The 19778-nt window shown below is 37.8% G+C and overlaps 4 protein-coding genes across 5 annotated transcripts; 2 read left to right on the top strand and 2 right to left on the bottom strand.

Moving 5' to 3' along the window:
* Positions 1-563: 563 nt before the first annotated feature.
* On the bottom strand, positions 564-7103 carry plekhb2 (pleckstrin homology domain containing, family B (evectins) member 2). 2 transcript variants are annotated; one of them, XM_020631814.3, is made up of 8 exons: positions 6950-7103; positions 5416-5472; positions 4751-4909; positions 4559-4661; positions 4385-4424; positions 4215-4301; positions 3544-3658; positions 564-1451 (listed from the first exon to the last, which is right to left on the bottom strand). In XM_020631814.3, exons 2-8 carry the CDS (start codon positions 5450-5452, stop codon positions 1324-1326), a joined length of 669 nt encoding a protein of 222 aa, XP_020487470.1. In that variant the 5' UTR covers positions 5453-5472; positions 6950-7103; the 3' UTR covers positions 564-1323. The 2 variants fall into 2 exon arrangements, with proteins under 2 accessions (XP_020487470.1, XP_020487471.1); XM_020631815.3 differs by having other exon boundaries at positions 4757-4909; positions 6950-7102.
* Positions 7104-8271: 1168 nt separating this feature from the next.
* On the top strand, positions 8272-13265 carry ing5a (inhibitor of growth family, member 5a). Its single transcript, XM_020631833.3, has 8 exons — positions 8272-8532; positions 10181-10252; positions 10539-10705; positions 10823-10934; positions 11040-11139; positions 11601-11736; positions 11825-11886; positions 12142-13265. Exons 1-8 carry the CDS (start codon positions 8496-8498, stop codon positions 12179-12181), a joined length of 726 nt encoding a protein of 241 aa, XP_020487489.1. The 5' UTR covers positions 8272-8495; the 3' UTR covers positions 12182-13265.
* A 176-nt stretch (positions 13266-13441) lies between these two features.
* cep19 (centrosomal protein 19) lies at positions 13442-15233 on the bottom strand. Its single transcript, XM_020631834.3, has 2 exons — positions 14930-15233; positions 13442-13941 (listed from the first exon to the last, which is right to left on the bottom strand). Exons 1-2 carry the CDS (start codon positions 15057-15059, stop codon positions 13595-13597), a joined length of 477 nt encoding a protein of 158 aa, XP_020487490.2. The 5' UTR covers positions 15060-15233; the 3' UTR covers positions 13442-13594.
* Positions 15234-15444: 211 nt separating this feature from the next.
* On the top strand, positions 15445-19722 carry pigx (phosphatidylinositol glycan anchor biosynthesis, class X). Its single transcript, XM_020631830.3, has 6 exons — positions 15445-15603; positions 16923-17013; positions 17093-17228; positions 17347-17560; positions 18756-18856; positions 18952-19722. Exons 1-6 carry the CDS (start codon positions 15540-15542, stop codon positions 19087-19089), a joined length of 744 nt encoding a protein of 247 aa, XP_020487486.2. The 5' UTR covers positions 15445-15539; the 3' UTR covers positions 19090-19722.
* The last annotated feature ends 56 nt before the right edge of the window (positions 19723-19778 follow it).

Here is a 19778-nt window from a genome sequence, read left to right as displayed (position 1 = left end):
ACAGTTTCAGAAAAATGACATCAATGTTACGCTGCTCACACAAGCTGACAGTTTGATAAATAGTAAATACTTGTGTTTATTAGTGTCATTATTAAATATCAATAAGCTGTACCTTTGACTGAAAGCAGACTCAAACTGATTTCTAGTGAATGAATATAATCCACAGAATAATACAAGTGAGATGTTTCAACTGAAGTGGGACCCAACAGAAGAATAAACCTGATTAGACTTTTTGTGCTGCTTCGAGTCTACTGACAAACAAAATAAAAAAAATCACATCAAAAGTGTTTTAAACTATAAGACTGATTTAAAGCTGCCAATGAAATAATGACCTTAAATAAAGCATCAAATAAAGCAGACATTTAAAGAGGAGAGACGTCCCTTTAAAATGTAAAGCACGGTAAACATGTCAGCGTTTCCTCAAACATGAAACTATTTGTGATGTCATGAGACTTCAATCACAACAAACTCCTCAGAAAAGCTACAAAATGAGTGATTATGGCTTCATGTGTGTGCGTGCGTACGCTCAGCCCTTTTAACTTTCAATCAGAAGCGGAAAAAAGTTCAAGTAGAAATTGAAATGTTCTTTAATTGGGCAGAACTCCATGCAAACATATCCTTCATATAGTCAATTTTAGTGAGAGCAATCTGATTTAATAAAACAAAAATGAATGTCTCATATGTCAAATAGTTCCAAGTAGATATCTGCAGCTATAACGTACAAGCTTCTACTGTTGACTTTTATGTAAACTCATTACAGATATGGTAACTTTGATCGGTGAAAATTAGGAGTCCACTCATTATTGGCCAGGAGTGAAAAGGGTTCAAAGTTAAAAGGGTTTCACATACTGTTCAATCTTCTGTTCACACCTCTCATCTCAGCCTACCTCAAACACAAATAACCTGAGGAGTTGAAGAAACACTGCATATTCAAAACACACAACAAACAAAGTGAAGGTACAGTACACGGAGCAGCATAAAAACATAACGGTAAAAAATGAAGATAAATCTGCATATATGAAGTAGAAATGTGTGAGGATCTGAAAGTTGTGTGTTTTCTGTCCTTTAAAAGCGAGTAATTGTTGTGTTTTTTGGTTAATAACATTCATATTCAGACAACACAAAGGGGGTGGGGCTTATGAAAAAGTGCTAACAGTATTGACTTTAAATATTTGTATATATAGGACACAGAGGGAGTAATTCACCGCCAATCACAATCATGCTTCATTGATGGATGTAGCCCCACAGACACATTTCACTCCGGCTCATGTGACGGCACAGAGAAGAAGAAGAAGCAGAAACACGGAGAGCGGTAAAGAAACTTCAGAAGACGAAGAGAGAGCCGAGCGCCAAACCTGTCACTGCTCCGGCAAGCATTCCCAATGCTCCTCCGTCCTCGCGCTGATGCTCCCGGATCACCACGTGGTTCACCCCGGGGGCGGCGTACCCACCTGGACACGACGACATCAGGGAGGTGTCAAAGTTTAGTTTTCAAATGTAGCTAAAAAACCACGGCAACAGAAATAAAAGTCCTAGGCACCAAATATAGGGTTATTTCTTGTTTTTAATTATCAAATCTCGCAGACTGACTTCTCCTAACCAAATTGCATGAATAAATCCTGACATATGTGTGCAGTTGAGACAGTGAGCAGGAGATTCATTTATCTCAAATGCACCTGTCTGAATTGAATATTCAAGAAAAACACAGTCTCTGTCTCCTGAGGTAAGACTTGACGTAAAAAATATGATGCTGAAGTAAAGGACGAAGAACCAGTAACAGATTCCCCCTAGATGCTATAAAAAGAATATTTGCCTTTGTATGAATGCTACGTGTAGTTCGATGTAATCACACTATCAACAAAAGAGCGGCGAACAACAAACTGACCAAGAGAAAACATAACGCAGCCGTTTAATTACATGCACAGAGATTGTAGCTGTCACGTGCAGACAGTCTACGCACTGACTCCAGTCACACTATGTTAATGTCTCTCCACCTCCTATTGGCTCGAGGTGAATTCTCGGGATTAGATTCTGTTGTTTTCTCACATAGGCCCACTCGGGCTTGCTGCGGAAACAATACTAGGGGGCTGACAGGAGAGACTCCAGGTGAAGTCTGCGTGAAAAATTTGGCTGCTTGTGTTCGCACATACAGCTCCTCCGGAAAATATCAGGATTTTTCTGCAACTCTGAAAGCACTAAAAGAATAAGGGGACAAATTTACTGTCTTAAAAGTCATTTATATGATGCAATAAATGAGGATAATGTCGTCCTCTTCAGCATTCTAGTTGAATAACAATCATATGGGGTGCTTTTTTCATTATCATTTATATTTATTGTCACTTTTATTTGCACGAAAGTGACACTGATTCACAATGACTTGTGCTTCCTAAATAGACAGATTGAATCCCCAGAAGTTGAATTCACTTGGTGTTATACTGTGAAGATTAATCGTTCCTTTAATTCTGTGAGCAGTGGATAAGGAGAGTGAAGAAGTGTTTCCCTGAGAGTCAGCTGAATATGACACTTTTGCTTATTGTCCTGTTTGACATCACTGTGAACAAACACATATCCAGCACACACGGATCACATATTCCTCTACATCCTGTTTGTATACTGCTAATAAGAGGACTGAGCACAAGCTATACTGTGAACCCTTTGGAGCCGTGTGTTTAAAGGCTTTAATATATGTATTAGACAGACTAACAGACAAATTAAACCTTAAAGGCTTTATATGTGATTTTTTTCATCCAGCAGATGTCGCCCTTGAGCACCAGCATGAAACCAAAACAACTCGCGGTGCATTGTTGTGTTAGCATGCTAAATGCTAGAGTTCTTTATTATGCTGGTATCTTCACACTGCATGTACATTTACCTGAAATGAGCGTGATCTAGAAACACAGTTAAGCAGTGAGTACAGTATGTTATTCTTCTTTTCTCTAATCCCTCAATTAAACAACTTTTATTCACGAGGGGAGGAGTCAGCTGCCGTCCTGGCGATGTAAACAAACTGAAGATAGGACTCTGAAAACTCTGAAAACATCACAGACAGTGGGACTCGGGTGTTACACCCATTGTAGACAGTCATGACCCACAGAGTGATCTTCAGAGGATATACTTGATTTATATTATATTTAAGTGTGAAAAATCGCATATAAAGCCTTTAAGGGATGTCTAGAAACCACAATGTTAAACTTGGATACTATAAAGGTCAAACAATATTCCTACCTGTTTTGATACCACAGCCAAAAACTTCACTCAAACTCCTGCACACTGTCTAAATTTCACAAATGTGTTGGGAACTTTTTCTTTCTCTTTTTCTTTCTCTTGCTACAGGCTTTGGTTTAAAATATGGCTGAATTTTCTTTTAAAGCTTTGGGTCTTTTCTTTTAAGGTAGCGCAGATTTTTTACAGTTTTAAATATAGTTTTGTATTGAACATTTAAACAACCTCAGTGTGCCCCGCTTCTCCTCACAAGCCAGCGACTAACACCTTACACTCAACATGATTATTTAATTAGGAGCTGAGAAAAGTGCAGATATTTACCTTGATACTGGTAAGGATAAGCCACAGCGTCGGGCTGTCCGTCAGCAGAGTACATGATCTGTGTGGCCTGAGGTGGAGATGGAACATATTCTCTGTATGGGCCCAGAGAATAAACCTGCAGAACAAGAACACACAACAACACTCTGTTGATCCTCTGTGAGTCGTTTCATTCCCTCTTAATTCAGAAAGCAAGAAATGGGTTTTTTTTAGCTAACCTGTCGGGTCTAAATTGTCCTAAAATTAAGTCTAATGCTGATGTACATAGGCTGCTTGTCTCATATTGTAGTCTGCATTACATAAGAAAATATTCTTATTCAGAGGTGATTTTAAATAATATTCTTACATTATTTTTGTTACAATATTCAAGTATGTAGACAGTAATGAGCACCACTGGTTACGTTTAATTTTAATTTGACCTTGAATAAAGTATCATATAATCATACATCGTCTGCTTGTCTCATGTTGTTGTAACTTGTGACTCATAATTTAAAAAAAACGTTTAATCCCCTAAAAACACGATAAATTATCTTGTTCATTCCTGAGTTAGTGGAGAAAATCAGAACTCTTTAACCTGAAATGGTCAGGTTTATGACCAAAAGACTTTTATATAAATCAGTCTTGAACTTAATTAATATAAACGGAGTCATATTAATGAAGTTTACATCTATTACCTGAGCTGGGGGAGCATATTCTGAGTAAGGGGGAGGAGCAGAGGCTATTGCTTCCTGTGCAAATCCAATTTGAGGAGTAGCTACCACCTGAAATAAAAAACATAAAAATTAGGACTGAGAGCTATTTTATTTTTACTATGAAAATAAATCTAAATGTAGCAGAAACTCACCGCATTAATTCTGGCATCCTGCAGCGCCATGGTCCAGGCCCTGCAACACAGAGGACACTCTGCTGTGAAATAAATGTATTCTAGAAATATAGACACAGAATGCCTCTAAATAAAAAGTTACCCTCATTAACGTAGAAACTAAATGAGAAACAAATAATGTGTGTGTTGTCTCACAGAGCATCATCAGCACTGTCCGCACACAGGCTGATAACTCGACCATCTCTGCACACGATCTGCAGCAGGGTGTCCCGGGTCTTTCCCTCCGGAGGGTTCAGCTCTGAGAGAAGACGCAGAGGCCACATGTTTACAAGTCTGAACACAAACAGGGTTCATCGGTGACATCATCATGTACCAGGTGACATGTACCTTTACCTTGACACGCGGCTGAGTTGCGGATGTTGATGCAGTCGACCCTCATGTGGATGTCGTCCTCCATGTCAGGCCTTTGTTGATCGTTGTAGATCATGAGACGTCCGTCGGCCCACAAGTCCAACCAGTTTCTTTTCCAGCGGCGCAGGATAGTGCCTGCAACAAACACAGGCTACAGTTCAAACACAACCACAATCAGGTTCACAGGATCTCAAAGTCACTTTATCATATAGATATATATATCAGAAATACTTAATAATCAAACCTCATCAATAAAACTGGATTTATTTATACTATTATCAGCTATAATTTTAGATCAACATGCTTCACAAGGGAGCAGCTATAACAGTGTTACTTACTGCACACCGACATGAATTCAATAAAATAACGGAAAAAAAACAAAATATTAATCACCAATTCATTAAGACAATAAATAAATAAGAGACAAAGCAATGAAATATTACACATAAAAAACATTAACATTCTAATAGAATAAAAAGATTTAAAATAATTCTTAAAAAACACAATTTAGTTTTTAAATGTTGATTTAAAAGCAGAACAGTTTGAATCATGATGATGATGATAAACGTAATCAGTAAGAATGATAACAATAACATAAAGCACAACATTAAATTCAGTAAGGGTTCAATATGACTACTCACTCTGTCGATGGAGCCAACCGCTCTTCACCATCGCCATCCTGGAGGCAGCACCTGAAACTAAACAAATACCAAGTGTCAAGTTCTGCCTCTGAGAATCAAACTACTGACACTTTAAATCAGATGTATGGACCCCCACATGTTGTCTTTTCTTTATAATCACTCTGAAGTTTCCAATGATTTCCTTTTACATTTACTTTGTTATTGGTTACATTAATTTCATCCTTCCTATTTTATTACTTTTATTCGTCTGCACAGTTTTTTCACTGATATTATTTTTTCATATTTTCAATTGCTTTTTGTTTTCTTGTTTTACTGCACTGCCTCTTTTATTGTTTTATTGATTTGAACATTTTAAAAAACTTACAACTAAACTCCTGCACCCTGTCTTACTTGCAAATGTTCATTTATAGGCAACATGTCAGGTCCAGACCTTCATCAGACAAACAGTTTGTAAGAACGGGCAGGACACCAAATATCATTTTGACATCAGCTCTGAATAAGCAAATAAACAAACAAATAAACATCTGCTTCCTGATTCAGAGCACACACATCAAAACTACTACAGAAAGCCTAAAGAGGCATTTCTATGACAGTTCATTATTTTAAGTTCAGAGGACATTAAAAGGTCCCAAGACTAAATTACAATCCAAACAGAAAATCAGAAATGTTACATAAGATAAAAAGTTCAAATAGTGAACTAATAATACAAATTTCCATTCTCAGTCACGAAAAATTCCCGACACCTACCCCCAAAATAAAAGAGAAAAATAATGTAAGCCCCTGAAGTCCCAAAAAGTAAATGATAATGTTGTATGCACAAGATAACTATCAAAAGGGAACGCATTCTTATCTTGTGGAAACAAGTGATAATCTTGTGAAAACACTATATTATTTTGTGGAAACAAGTAATTATCTTGTGCGTACAAGTTAGACAATAAGTTTTTTTTTTACTACTTGGGACAGCTGTTCCTGGACCAACTCTTGCAGTCCAAAATTCAGAAATACGTTGGCAACGTTTTGTTTTTTTTTATCTTGAAAACAAATATTTTTTAAATTTAAATTTCGTATTTGTGCAATTTAAACAATGTTCAGGAGTTGGCTTTGATTTTTTATTTATTTTATGGATTCATTCCTCTTTTTAAAAACGTGTTTTGAATTTTTTTGTTTGTTATTTTGTTGTTTCAAAAAAGTATCGAAAATGTTTACAGTAGTTTAAACACCAATAGGCCAGCTGTGAACAGGTAATGCTAATTTCTTATAAATGTATAAATTAGCTACTTTAAGCTTAACAAATCCAGTATTCAACTGAGACAGATGTTAAGTATGTTACGTTTATTTTTTAAGCTTTTTCTACTTTACTAAACAAAAGTTATCTGACCTCAACTCAAGCTGTTTGTTTACATGTCAGCAGCGAGCTAACCTACGTGCTAACTAGTTCCGTGTTAATAATAAGATACAAAGCTAATAGCAGTCCTTATAACTGATGCTACCGGTACACTTGCTGGTAAAGAAGCTGTATAATTTATTTACTTACTTGATTATTTTTATGATTTAAGGAAAGATGAAATGCTCCGTTAGGATGCAGCGAACCGGGACTAAAAAGGCCAGTGGACACAATCTGAAGACCGCCGTTATTTTCTGTTCATAAGCTCCGCCCACACAGCATCATCACTAGCCTTCGATCTCTTTGGAGAGGGAGGTGTCTGTTATGTATGACGTAACCTGTCAGCTGACAGCGTTGGAAACACGGCGAGGATGAGCTTGTTCGTGTCTCCAGTTGCGTTCATGTTATGTCGGAATAATCGGTGACTGCGCCTTCAAATCGGAACAACAACTCGGAATGTGAAATTGTCAAAATGCAAATTCGTTTTTTAAATCATGTATTTAAAACAATTTAATTTAAATTCAAAGGGGCTTTATTGACAAGGGAAACATACGTTAACATTGCCAAAGTGAAAATAAAATACAATTAAACCAAAACGCCCATACAACCAAGAACAGTTTCTTCCCCCAGGTTGTCTCTCTGATGAACTCTGATGTCACAGTGTCAGACCTGTCGCTGCGAAGTAACTCTGGAACCAAACTGTCTCTGTGAGTGTACATAAAAGTATATATTATTTGATTTAACTTAGCAAGCTACGCACACTTATGTAAATACTGTAAAACTACCTCATTTTTAATTCAGCGTCTTTTGCACTACTCACCACTGCACTATTATCTTATTTAGTCTTGTACATATAAGCCTTTGCTTATTTGTTTATTGTTGACATTTAATTTTATACCTTTGTAAATAGACAGCACGGTTCACCGAAGTTAAATTCCTTCCTGTTTAAGCATACCTGGCCAATAAAGCTGATTCTGATTAAGTACGATAAAAGAACAGAGTAATGAATATTAAAGAAACAGAGCTCTGCAAAATTGCGGTATTGCAAAAGCATCTAGACATAAAACAGTTGGTGTATAACTAAAAAATACAAGTTGAAAATGTAATTTTGTTCTTAAAACATATACAAATGAGTACAGATAACTCGTAAAAAATAGAATATATACATATATATATATATATTTTAAAATTATTATTATTTTTTAATGATGTATGTTGTCCAGGTACAGTTTTATAAAAAGCTATATACAGAGATATAGTACACAAATTGTGATATTTCAATCAATTACGCGCACAACATAATAACTTGTGGGCACAAGATATTTCTAATATATATATTTTTTTACTTTGTGAAATTTCAGGGGCTCCATAAAATAAAGACATGCTGAGGAAAAAAAAGAAAGCTCTGTGTTTTGATTTGTCTGAAGTTCTAAACTTGGGAACTCCGAGTATCTGGGAAGAACGCGAATGCAACACGAACAGTGTATGTGAACGAAGAAGAACTGGAGGGAAACCAACTGAGCCTCAACAGTTAGCGTCCTTCCCACCACCGCCCGGAGGAGTCCGCTACAGCAGGCGGGATCACATATCTCCAACCTCACTGACCGACGGGCAGCAGGGTTCACAAAACAAACTCTTCGGACAGCAATCTGAGAGCTAACGCGAGTAACACAGCAGCTAACACAGCTAACCTGACATGGCGACGGCAATTTACTTGGAACATTACCTTGACAGTGAGTATCTGTGGATATGTTGCAATGCTAGTAACATGTCCAACACATTTCACATGTTTGAGGTCTACTTTAATGGTTATGTCGAGGACTTTTTCGCTTTGCGGGCCACTGACAGATACAGCCCAGTAGCAATTGGCAGTGAGGTCACTAGTTAGCTCTCAGGCTAACTGATTAGCACCTCCTCTCAGTTTGATAAAGTTTACTTCTCGTGTCTCTGTGTGACAAACAGAGATGAACCCTTTGTTTCTGTGTCGTCATATATCAGATTTAAATGTTAGCAAGCAATGATGGGTTTATAACTATGTTTAATATGTTAAAGGCATATCCATCGCTTTAAAACATTAGATTTTTTTTTTATAGGAAACGTGTATGTTTTCAGGAGTAAAGATGTGCATTTACAACCTGTTGGTGACCGAGTTTCCCGTCAACACGTCGGGGCGTCGGGCGTCGGGGCGTCGGGGCGAGTCCCCGGGGCGGGGAATTTAAAGTGCGTCACAGTGTGGTGGAAAAAAACACAGTTTGAATTTACACACTAAATATCATTAGATCTTTTAAAGAGAGAGTAAAGATTAAAAACTACATTTTCTCTAAAACTATAATGCTTACCTAGCACAATTTAATAAGGTCAATATATTCACTATTTGGTACTGTTAATACCCTAAATAAAATATAAATACATAAATGCAACAAAATCATTTTGAGATATTTGCAACTTGTTCTCCGTGTATGTGTTCTGTTCATTATTTTTGTAAGGGTGGAAGTTAACAATTTACATTCATTTGTTATTCTGTGTCATAAATCACATGCATTTTCATTACCTTCTTTTTCATCAACATTTTTTTTTCTTACTTCCATCCATGGGGACTCTTTCCTATGCAAATAAAACAATTCCTTTATCTATCTTTATGAAAGTAATACTTCAGGTTGTACACTTACTGATTATATTTATCTCTATGTAAAGGGACCCCGGTTCTATTTTATGCGTTTTTTCGCATCAGTCCAACTCGTTTAGATGGTTGTTTGACTATTCAGAGACGCCTGATATGCAAACATCAAGCTAAATGACATCTAAAGGGACTGTGTCTTGTTTTCAGGATGGGATGGATCCAGTCTTTGATGTTTCTTTGTTCAAGGAGTCAAAGAAGCATAAAATTATCTTCACTGCTTGATGATTCTGGGACTGGGATTTTTTTTCGCATTTATTAGAAAAATAAACCCATCAGACTCGGTGTGCAAGAGTTCTGTGCGTAATGTTTTTTTTTTGTTTTTTTTAGATTCTGGATCCAAGCAACACATAAGTAAAAACAGACTCAGTGAGCAAAAAACTTAAGACTAAATCTAAAATATCTGTCAAAATTACCATTGCTCTTATGTGTCACAGACATTTGGTATATGATATATATTATTATATTACATCTTACATTTACCTCATTCGCTTTTTAAATGTATTTTGTCGTTTTCTGTCCTTTTAATGCTTTGCTGCAAAAATCATTTACCCTTCAGGGGTAAAAACAATGTATAGCACAGACTTCTGGGACCCAAGGACATTAGTCGAAATTTCTCCCCACCCGTTTTGTTTATTAGATAGATAAAACAAAGCATGTAGAGTTAAAAATCTCGCTCATCTTTCTGACTATCTCTTCTTCAGGTATTGAAAACCTTCCATGTGAGCTACAGAGGAACTTTACTTTGATGAGGGACCTTGACAACAGGACTGAAGGTGAGCATCATCTATAACTTAATTTTAAATAATTTGCTGATTAGATTTAGTCCTAAACATGCTGATGTTGTGATTTGTCTTGCAACAGAGGCACAAGTGTAACAGCATTAGCAAAAAGCATTAATAAAATTGGATAGCACCTCTGCAATCAGGACCCTGGATCTACCTCAACTTAACTTATTATTATTATCACACCTGTGCTCTCTGCCTAGACACTTCAAAATGTCTACTAACTGAAACCTTCCAGACAAGCCTAGTTGTCTGCAATAATGATGTTGATGTGCAGAAAAGAAAGGGGAGATCAACAAACTGGCTGAAGAGTACATTGCAAATGTGAAGAACCTGGCTTCAGCTCAGAGAGTGGAACACCTGCAGAAGATCCAGAACGCCTACAGCAAGTGCAAAGAGTTCAGCGACGACAAAGTCCAGCTCGCAATGCAGACGTACGAAATGGTCAGTCCAACAAACTCAACTGCGGGTCACCTTCAAGTTTTCTACCATTGTTACCAGGTTGTGGATTTATAAACGTTTGTTTTGAGGGTTTAATGTCATGGACGTCTTGTCCTGCAGGTGGACAAACACATTCGCAGGCTGGATGCAGATCTGGCTCGGTTTGAAAATGAGCTGAAGGAGAAACTGGAATTGAGCGGCCACGAGAGTTCAGAGGGAAGAGGTGTGAAAAGTGAGTTCACTGCCTGACAGACTACATTCACACAAATACGTCTTTAGTATAAAAATGCATAGATTTCTTCCTTTGCTAATCATATATCTTAAACATTTCCAACAGAAGCTGAGTCCCGGGGGCTGAGAGAAAAGCGTAGTTCTCGAGGAAGAGCAAAGAAAGGCTCTGAAGAAGATTCTCCCCGAAAGAAGAAAAAGATCAACAGGTACCTTTGGCTCAGTCAGACCTCAGGTTGTCAAAATGTACGATACTTTTTGATACCACATGTTTGAGAACGATACAGTCTCCTTTATTTTAACAATCAATAGTATTGAAAAGTATGGCAGCTTTAAAAAAAAAAAACAACAACCTTCAGATCTTTAGTTATATTTTAACTTTGAGAGAGCACTGTCTAAATTACACAAAAATATTGGCATGCCACTTTGATCTGTTCAGTTTGAAAAGTGTGGTAAAAAAAAAATTGCGGTAATTACAAATGACCCAATATGTAAGTCTAGGACTTCTGTTTTTGTTGCTGTGGTATCAAAATAGGTATAGATATTTTTGATATTTATTAGTGTCATAGCTAAGCTTAAAATGTATTTGTGACAAGTCTAGTCAGACCTGAACGTCCTGTACTCATAATTAAATACTAATCCCCCTCTGTTGGTTGTTTTGACCTCTCAGCCCTGACCTGAGCGATGCTCTCCTGCCGATGCAGCCGTCAGACGTTCTGGACATGCCGGTGGATCCCAACGAGCCCACGTACTGTCTGTGCCATCAGGTATCGTACGGAGAGATGATCGGATGTGATAACCCAGACGTAAGTTTTTATTTATTACAGTTCTTTCTCATCAGAACTCATTTGATTTCTTGTTTGAAATACTGATGTTTTTTCTTTCTACCTTCAGTGTCCAATTGAGTGGTTTCACTTTGCTTGTGTGGATCTCGCCACCAAACCCAAAGGAAAATGGTAAGAACTTTTGAATGAGTTGATAAAATTTCAACCCAAGGGTCAGAAGGGTGTTATCACACCTCATCAATATAATACGTCAAATTTGCATTTTGACCATCAAAGTGCCCTAACTTTTGGATGGCATCAACATATTCACACCCCTTCTGACGTACCTTAAATCTTGTACTATGCTCTTAATTCTTTTTCTGCTTTTTTGTCCTTTGACAAACACATGCCTGATATCCTTTACCCCCTTTCTTTCAAATCTCTCAGGTTTTGTCCCAGATGCACCCAAGACCGGAAAAAGAAATGAAATATCTTTTTTAGAAGTACTCGCCTAATAATGTATCTATGTTTAATGTAGTTTAATAGTGTGATATATAAACATATATGTCTCTGTCCCTATAACTCTCCATAGAACTGGTGGTAATACTCATATTTTAAGACCTGATGCTGATCAGGAGTTCAGATACACCTGTGGCACCAACAAATTCTTGTTATACGTAACCGTATCCGTGTCATCAACTTTCAAACTGCTGTCTTTGTCCGATAGCTTTACAGTAATGGATTCACCTGTTATATCTGTGTACTCTGTAAATTAGTGTAAAAGATGCACAAGTTCTACCCAATCAGAAAGTCCTTCCACTTTCAGTCTCATAGTGTAAATGCTGTCATGACTGACGTACTCAGAAATCCTGGATTGTGGCTTTAGCATACTTGAAATGTCAATTTTATAAAGATGTATTTTTTAAACAAATGATAAGCCTGCTGAGAAGTTTAATTTAAACACCTAAATCCTTACTGAACGTTTGGTGGTAAAAGGAATTATATGTCAGATTTCAGTTACCTACCTCCTCGGGGAAAATAATGACACAGCATAAATGACTGCAATCGATACCAGTGTAAAAAAATGTTTCAATAATCTTAAACCAAACAATGAATGATTTTAAGAAAAGCTGCGACATCCTTGAATGTATTGTGGTACTTTTGGTCAGTCGGTCGCTGTCTCCTGTCAGCTGAATGAGGTTTTTTTGCACTTTGAATGAAATTTTCCCCTCGAGAGGTTTGAAAGCTGCAGGCTTGGTTTTATGGAATACTTTATCTCATTTAAACTTTGCCATCGCTTTGAACCACATGGAACTATATAAAAATATATATATATGTTTTGTATGATATGAAACAATATTTTGTGGACACCATTTTTTCCAAAGATATATTTGTTGTATTGCTTTCTTATTGGTGTGTACACTTCAAATTTTATTTAATGGGATTTTAGCATCTTCGTTCATACTCGACTGTGAATATCACTCATTTAGGTGTAAGCCACAAATAAAAGAGCCAAAGTCTTTGTATTTTGTAAAATGCAGTATTTTATAACAAATAAATATTCACTATTATCCATGCATTTTAGTTTTTTGCTGTTGGAATGAAAAATGTTATGTGATGCAAATGTACAGCGCCCCTTGCTTGCAGTTTAATTACTGGTATTTGTATACTTGTATTACTGGTTAATTGAGTTATAGATTTAATGTTCATCGTCTGGGATTGCCATCAAATTAACTCTGGACACTGATTTGAGACTTTACTCTCCATATCCAACGATTTGTATTTAATATAGACTTATTTTTTCAACTGTCAGTGTGCCAGAAAGCATATTTACAGATCATGAAACGTTTGGAAACCAGAACTACGATGTAAAGCGTCTGAGTTACAGCAGAACAGACTTTTAAAATCCGTCATCAGACTCTTCGTCCCAGCTGCACTTTTCTTGGCTGGTCTTAGTAAAATCCATTTCCAGGTCGTAAACAAAGTCGGGATCATCTTTGTGCCTACGGTTCTTCTCAAAGAGTTCGTCCATTTGTTCCTTCCTGCGAGTCAGCTCCCTATCGTCCAGTTTGTTCAGGTCTTCTTCTGGGTCCAGGCGGAACAAGGCCAGGCTGTGCTCCAGGCTGAAGCCTTTCATGTGATCCCGCAGGACCATGTGAAGCTTCTCCAGCTGACGGTGGGACACCGAGTCCAGGTAGTCCCTGTGCCGGGGGTTGTTCTTCAGGCCTTCAGCTGCCAGGCTGCAGTCTGGACGAGATGGACAGAAAAAGTTAACTCCCTTATCATCATGTGTTTTTTAATTTGAATATTTACATCTCACTGGGGTGTGAATTAAAGGATTTTGAAGCCGAGCCGTGCAACCACCACTGAGATTTGTGAAACACTCGGACACCACCAAAGACAACAAGGAAGAAAGAAAATTAGAAGTGAAGGTAATGTTGGATTCTCTCTAGTGAACAAAATGTTGAAACTACATGCCGATAAAGACATTGGAAACTAAGTGCACTATGTTAATAATAATTGATAAAATACAAAATCATTTTGACAGACTTAAGAATTCTAGAAAATATAAAATAAGTAAAAGTTAGACCCCCCCCCCACCCCCAAAAATATGTGGCGCTAATCCTCATTATCTGGGCATCCGGACTTTTAACATTTGACACAGGCTGAAATTAATTTGTATGCCTCTATATGAGATACAAACGTCAGCAAGACCATCAGTGACAAGATTTGTAACGCTTGTAAGTGCTGCTGCCGGGTAGGTGTCAGACAAATTGTTCCAAGAACAGTCTTTGTTTGATGACTAATCTGTGAACCTTTGATTGTTATCAACTGGGCGGTCTGCTGCATGTCAGCATTATCTTTTATACCTCAGAAAGTATTTGATCTGATCAGATTGGTATAATTAAACCTCCTTCCTTCCTTTATATCTCCTCAAGGTGTCATGGCTGGAAGAAGACGAGTCACACACACACATACAAGTGTTGCCATTTTTCTATTGGGCCTACTGTTATAAAATATAATGTATATACAATACAAGTTAACTAAAATGACAAAAATTGCTTCAAAACAAATTGATTCTACTACAGGTCATTTTGATCCACTTATGGAAGAGTAGGGTTCAATCACTTCAGACACACAGCCCTTAAAATACCTACAGGACGAAGAAGACCCCACAAAGCTTCGGATGTTTAACAACTTAATACATGACGTGTGTAAGTAAATCTTGCCTTACCAGAATATTTGGAGAAGTTCCGTACAGGTATGATTCTTTTCCGCACACTGTTGTTGTCTTTGTGTTGATAAATTAAAACTATAGAGGGAGGACTGAACTGCACTCCGCATCGCTTCGCCTTGAAACTCATCTCCTGTTCTCTCTCTCTGTTGTTCTCCAGCAGTCAAAACCTCGTTCAATTCACCACGTCAAAGAATACACTTTGTAAAATGACATAATAAAGCTGAATTAAAAATCGTCCTTAGTCGACTTTCTTAGGACAGTGGCGTCACCTGTTGCCTGGGCGTTCGTGTCTTCAATAAAGCCTACGTGGATTTAGAGCCAACATTTAAACAGCCATTTTTTTTACCCTTCAATATCGCGTAGTTAGAAAATTATTTCTTTAATTAAAAAATGTTTCACGTTCATAAAGGGAATTGTCGCCTAACATTTCCCCCCAGTTTCCGTTTATTATTATTATTTCTAGTCAGGCACAGCAACAGCCGCCGTAGCACTACTAAGGGGTCCTTCGGGAGTCTTTTCCGGCAACAGTTTCACACAGAGCACCTCACAAGTTTAAAAAAACCTATATGCTGTAACAAGCTTGTTTTATCTCCCCTTTATTGTTTTGATGTATCTTTCACTGTTTGCCGTTTTAGCTTGTTTATCGTCATGTCATGGTTCATTCGTAGAGGGTGAGTTTTATTGTTTAAATATCGTCATTTGAAGACATGCTAGATGAAGGTGTATCAGAATGTATTGCTCTCTGATTCAGAATCAATATCCTCTTTGGTGGAAATTGAATTAAAACAAAATGTTTTTTGTTACTGCTTGTTCTATCAGTAGCTAATTGCTACAAAGTTTGGGATGTAAGCTTATTCACCTGATTGTTAAGTTTTGTTGTTGCACAATTGCAACCTTATATAGTTTGATTTATTATTTAGAATATATTAGTAACCTATAAACAGTGAATTACATTTGCACCAGCCAGATATAGGGGGAATTGGCAAGGTTATTTTTTCTTACATGTTTCATCCACTTAAGAAACAATCTCTGAAGCTGAGTTAGAGATTCTAATTCTTGCTTTTGTATCTTCCCGCCTTGACTATTGTAATTCTCTGTTCACCTGCCTCAATAAGTCGTATCTTGTCCATTTACAAATAATTGCAAAATGCTGCTGCAAGATTGTCAAGGAGGTCCAACAGATCCACTCATATTACACCCATCTTATTTTCTCTGCATTGGCTTCTAAAGAAGTTCAAAATGAATTGAAAAAAAAAACCTTTTTGGGTTTTTTTTTAAAGCCCTGCATGAATCAGGCATGATATCTCTGACCTGCTCCATCCCTCCCTACATCAACAGTAGACAAACTAAAATAACAAAAACCCAGCAATCTAAAACATGCGGAGTGTGTTGTGCATGGGGGAAAAAAAAGAAATGGTTGTGTTTGTTCTTTCTTTATTATTTATTTAAACAGGGAAATCTCATTGAGATCACAAATCTAATTTACAAGAGCGTCTGTGGCCATGTCAGGCAGCAGCGCATTAAATACGTTTCAGACATTAAACACAGAGCAATTACAAATGCAAGTCTAAACATCAGCAGAAAGTCTTCAGTCAAAGCATCTACAAGAGAAGACTCTAGCTTCCAGCCCTTTTCACATAATTAAAATTACACAAGTATGCAGGAAGCAGGTTAAGTACAGCCTAATAAATGAGGAAATGGCAATAGGAATAGACAATGCAGGCCAGTCAACTCGATCATAAATGAGATAATGAGTAAGGGCCTTAAGATTTGTTATGAACCTCAACACTGCAGGGTCAATTGTATCTGTCTTTCCACTACCTGCTCCCCCCAGCAGGCAGAGGGCCCCACGTAACACAAAAATAAATATTGTGTTTGATTTTTACTTCTCTCATATCAGCTTAAAAATATGGAATCAGGCAACCCTGCTTTGTAAACCCTTTTTAAATGTGTGACATAAAGAGTATTATTATTATGATGATGTTTCCAGATGAGAAGAAAGAGAACCATTGTGATGTCCTGAAGCAGCTGCTTGAATCCTCCGCTGTGGCAGTGGAGCTCAGGAAGAACGGCTTCCACAGGTGTGGGTTCAAACATGGATTAACAACCGTATTCTTGGCTCAGGAGAGGAATAAAGACATGGTCTGTGATGTGTTTTAGAGAGCTGGTGACCTCTGTGGAGCTCAGCCCTGATGATCTCAGGTGGGTCAGAGTCCTGCTGGTTCACAGGTGGCCCAGAGGGGTCTATGTCGATCCGTACCAGCTTGCTTCCCTGAGTGATCACAGGGATTGGCAGGTAAGAATGACTCAGAAACACAATATATTTGTAGGAATAAATATTACAAACAACATTTATTTACTCCAGGAATGTGCATTGTGTAATAACCTAAATATTTATGTCTTCATTATTTAAGATATTAATAAATTCAGCCATTGACCTGGAGCTACCTGCTCATAAGACATCAGGATTTATCACCTATGTGTATCCTGCCCCCGATGGACCAACTCCCAGACTGATAAAAGTAACAATCCCCATTCACACTCGATACCACGAGCCGTCATTTGATGGGGAAGCATTTACAGCTGTAGAAATAGAACCTCCAAAACTGCTGCTACGGGCTGAAAAATGTGAGTTTATGAGATTTATTCTGTGGTAAGGTTGTCAGAGTTCTGGATACTTGGATACTTGTTGCTACCCTGTGTTTTAAAGCAATACAATCTCCTAGATTAGATGCTAAAACACCATAAGAAAAACGTTCACACCCATTAGACTCGCATTAAATCATACCAGAAGTTCCATAAATTAGTAAGAGCACATTCAAAGTAGTGGTTATCTATCCATCCATTATTTATACCGCTTTTCCTGCTCGGGGATGCGGGTGACTGGAGCTGATCCCAGCTGTCATTGGGCGAGAGGCGGGGTTACACACTGGACTGTTTGCCAGTCAATCAACCAGTTAATATAACGAGCATGTCTTTGGACTGTCGGAGGAAGCCGGAGTACTCGGAGAGAACCCACACATGCACAGGGAGAACATTCTAACTCCACTAAGAAAGACCCTCACATTTATTATGTGAGCTAAAGTAGTCTAACCTGCCAGATAAATGCTGCTGTGATGCTGCATAGCATAGGTCTCATAGTCCTTTTTAGTTTAGTTTAATTTATGTTATTGTTAAAGGCTTTATATGCGATTTTTTCACACTTAAATATAATAGAAATCAAGTATATCCTCTGAAGATCACTCTGTGAGTCATGACTGTCTACAATGGGTGTAACACCCGAGTCCCACTGTCTGTGATGTTTTCAGAGTTTTCAGAGTCCTATCTTCAGTTTGTTTACATCGCCGGGACGGCAGCTGACTCCTCCCCTCGTGAATAAAAGTTGTTTAATTGAGGGACTAGAGAAAAGAAGAATAACATACTTTACTCACTGCTTAACTGCGTTTCTAGATCACGCTCATTTCAGGTAAATTTACATGCAGTGTGAAGATACCAGCATAATAAAGATCGCTAGCATTAGCATGCTAACACAACAATGCACCGTGAGTTGTTTTGGTTTCACGCTGGTGCTCAAGGGCGACATCTGCTGGATGAAAAAAATCACATATAAAGCCTTTAAGGTTTAATTTGTCTGTCAGTCTGTCTAATACATATATTGAGAGTTCATATAAGAAAGATGTTGTTTTACTTATTTTTTTTAACTATTCTATTCATTCTAAGTTGGGTCTGTCTGATTGTACCAATAATATAGAACATTAAAACAATCATTTGGATATTAAAGCTCTTTTGTCCTGATGGATCTAAACTTCTTTTTTTGTTTTAGGCACGCAGCTCCACAGCTTCGAGCCTCATACAGTCGTTGAAGCTCCCTGCACTCACAAAAATCTAAGCACATGTGCATGGCTTCAACTTCCTCATCAGCAGGTGGTTATTGATAAATTCTCTCATTGTGTTAAATAAAGTCAAACTTAGTACGATCCTAGCGGTTTAATGTTCCTTTCTCTTCTTTTATCCTGCAGGACCAGGGCTCTGTGAGTGTGCAGGTTCCAGTTGGAGACGAATCTCTGGTGATTCCTGTTTGTGCTGGAACTCTTCTCGTAACAATGATCTGCTGTGTAGGACTGTCCAAATACATGTGGACACATCGAATCGTTTAAACAGGGACAGTCAATGTTTGCTGTGTTAAACACTCAGGAACTGGAGCCGTTAGCCTCGTGGTTATGTTGCGCTCCCCATGAACAGCAGCTATAGTCCTCGTTGCAGCGGCTGTGGGTTCTTAACCAACCTCGGCCCTTTGCTGCATGTCATCCCCCACTCTCTCCTCCCAACATTTCCCTGTCCCCCTTCAGCTGTCCTATCCAATAAAGGTAAAAATGGCCCCCAAAAAAACCTTAGAAACTTCTACTCAAAAAAGATTTGTCGTCATCAGGATCATTCTGGCAAAATGGAAAAAGACGAAACACCCCCCCTTTGACAACCCTCGACCTTCTGGTTGAGAGACAACGACTCTCAGTGGATCTCTACTCACTGTCCTACCACATAAGGATTACTGAAACTCCCAGTTCTTTCAAATCAAGGCTGAAAACTGAGACTGTACAGCTGCTGTCATGAAATTATTTGAATAAATCATCTTATTTTTTTATCTTAACCTTTAAAACACTGCTGTACTGTTACTTGTACAGTTGCATCTTAAAGCGGTCTCATTTTAGTTTTTTTTTTCTTGCTTTATTTGTTCTTCTCTAATTTTTAATGGTTTGTTTTTGTGATTATTAAATGTCCTCTTAATGTGATTATTTTCCCCTTTTCATGTTTTGATGTCTCATGTGAAGCGCTTAGAATTGCCTTG

This window comes from Labrus bergylta, chromosome 6 (assembly GCF_963930695.1).
Source record: "Labrus bergylta chromosome 6, fLabBer1.1, whole genome shotgun sequence".
NCBI classification, from domain to species: domain Eukaryota; kingdom Metazoa; phylum Chordata; class Actinopteri; order Labriformes; family Labridae; genus Labrus; species Labrus bergylta.
The sequence above is the reverse complement of the archived record's forward strand: the minus strand, read 5'-3'. Positions and strand labels throughout refer to the sequence as shown.

What these genes read in the sequence shown, in the direction of transcription:
- pigx (XM_020631830.3), top strand. Translation starts at nt 15,540, where the DNA reads ATGTATCTTTCACTGTTTGCCGTTTTAGCTTGTTTATCGTCATGTCAT. An exon ending in GTGATCACAGGGATTGGCAG is followed by an intron (nt 17,229 to 17,346) that starts GTAAGAATGACT and finishes TCATTATTTAAG; the next exon opens with ATATTAATAAATTCAGCCAT. An exon ending in TTCAACTTCCTCATCAGCAG is followed by an intron (nt 18,857 to 18,951) that starts GTGGTTATTGAT and finishes TTTATCCTGCAG; the next exon opens with GACCAGGGCTCTGTGAGTGT.
- cep19 (XM_020631834.3), bottom strand. Translation starts at nt 15,059, where the DNA reads ATGAGTTTCAAGGCGAAGCGATGCGGAGTGCAGTTCAGTCCTCCCTCT. An exon ending in GAACTTCTCCAAATATTCTG is followed by an intron (nt 13,942 to 14,929) that starts GTAAGGCAAGAT and finishes CATCTCGTCCAG; the next exon opens with ACTGCAGCCTGGCAGCTGAA.
- plekhb2 (XM_020631814.3), bottom strand. Translation starts at nt 5,452, where the DNA reads ATGGCGATGGTGAAGAGCGGTTGGCTCCATCGACAGA. An exon ending in AGGATGCCAGAATTAATGCG is followed by an intron (nt 4,302 to 4,384) that starts GTGAGTTTCTGC and finishes TTTTTATTTCAG; the next exon opens with GTGGTAGCTACTCCTCAAAT. An exon ending in TTATCCTTACCAGTATCAAG is followed by an intron (nt 1,452 to 3,543) that starts GTAAATATCTGC and finishes CGTCGTGTCCAG; the next exon opens with GTGGGTACGCCGCCCCCGGG.
- ing5a (XM_020631833.3), top strand. Translation starts at nt 8,496, where the DNA reads ATGGCGACGGCAATTTACTTGGAACATTACCTTGACA. An exon ending in TCGGATGTGATAACCCAGAC is followed by an intron (nt 11,737 to 11,824) that starts GTAAGTTTTTAT and finishes TTCTACCTTCAG; the next exon opens with TGTCCAATTGAGTGGTTTCA. An exon ending in ACCAAACCCAAAGGAAAATG is followed by an intron (nt 11,887 to 12,141) that starts GTAAGAACTTTT and finishes CAAATCTCTCAG; the next exon opens with GTTTTGTCCCAGATGCACCC.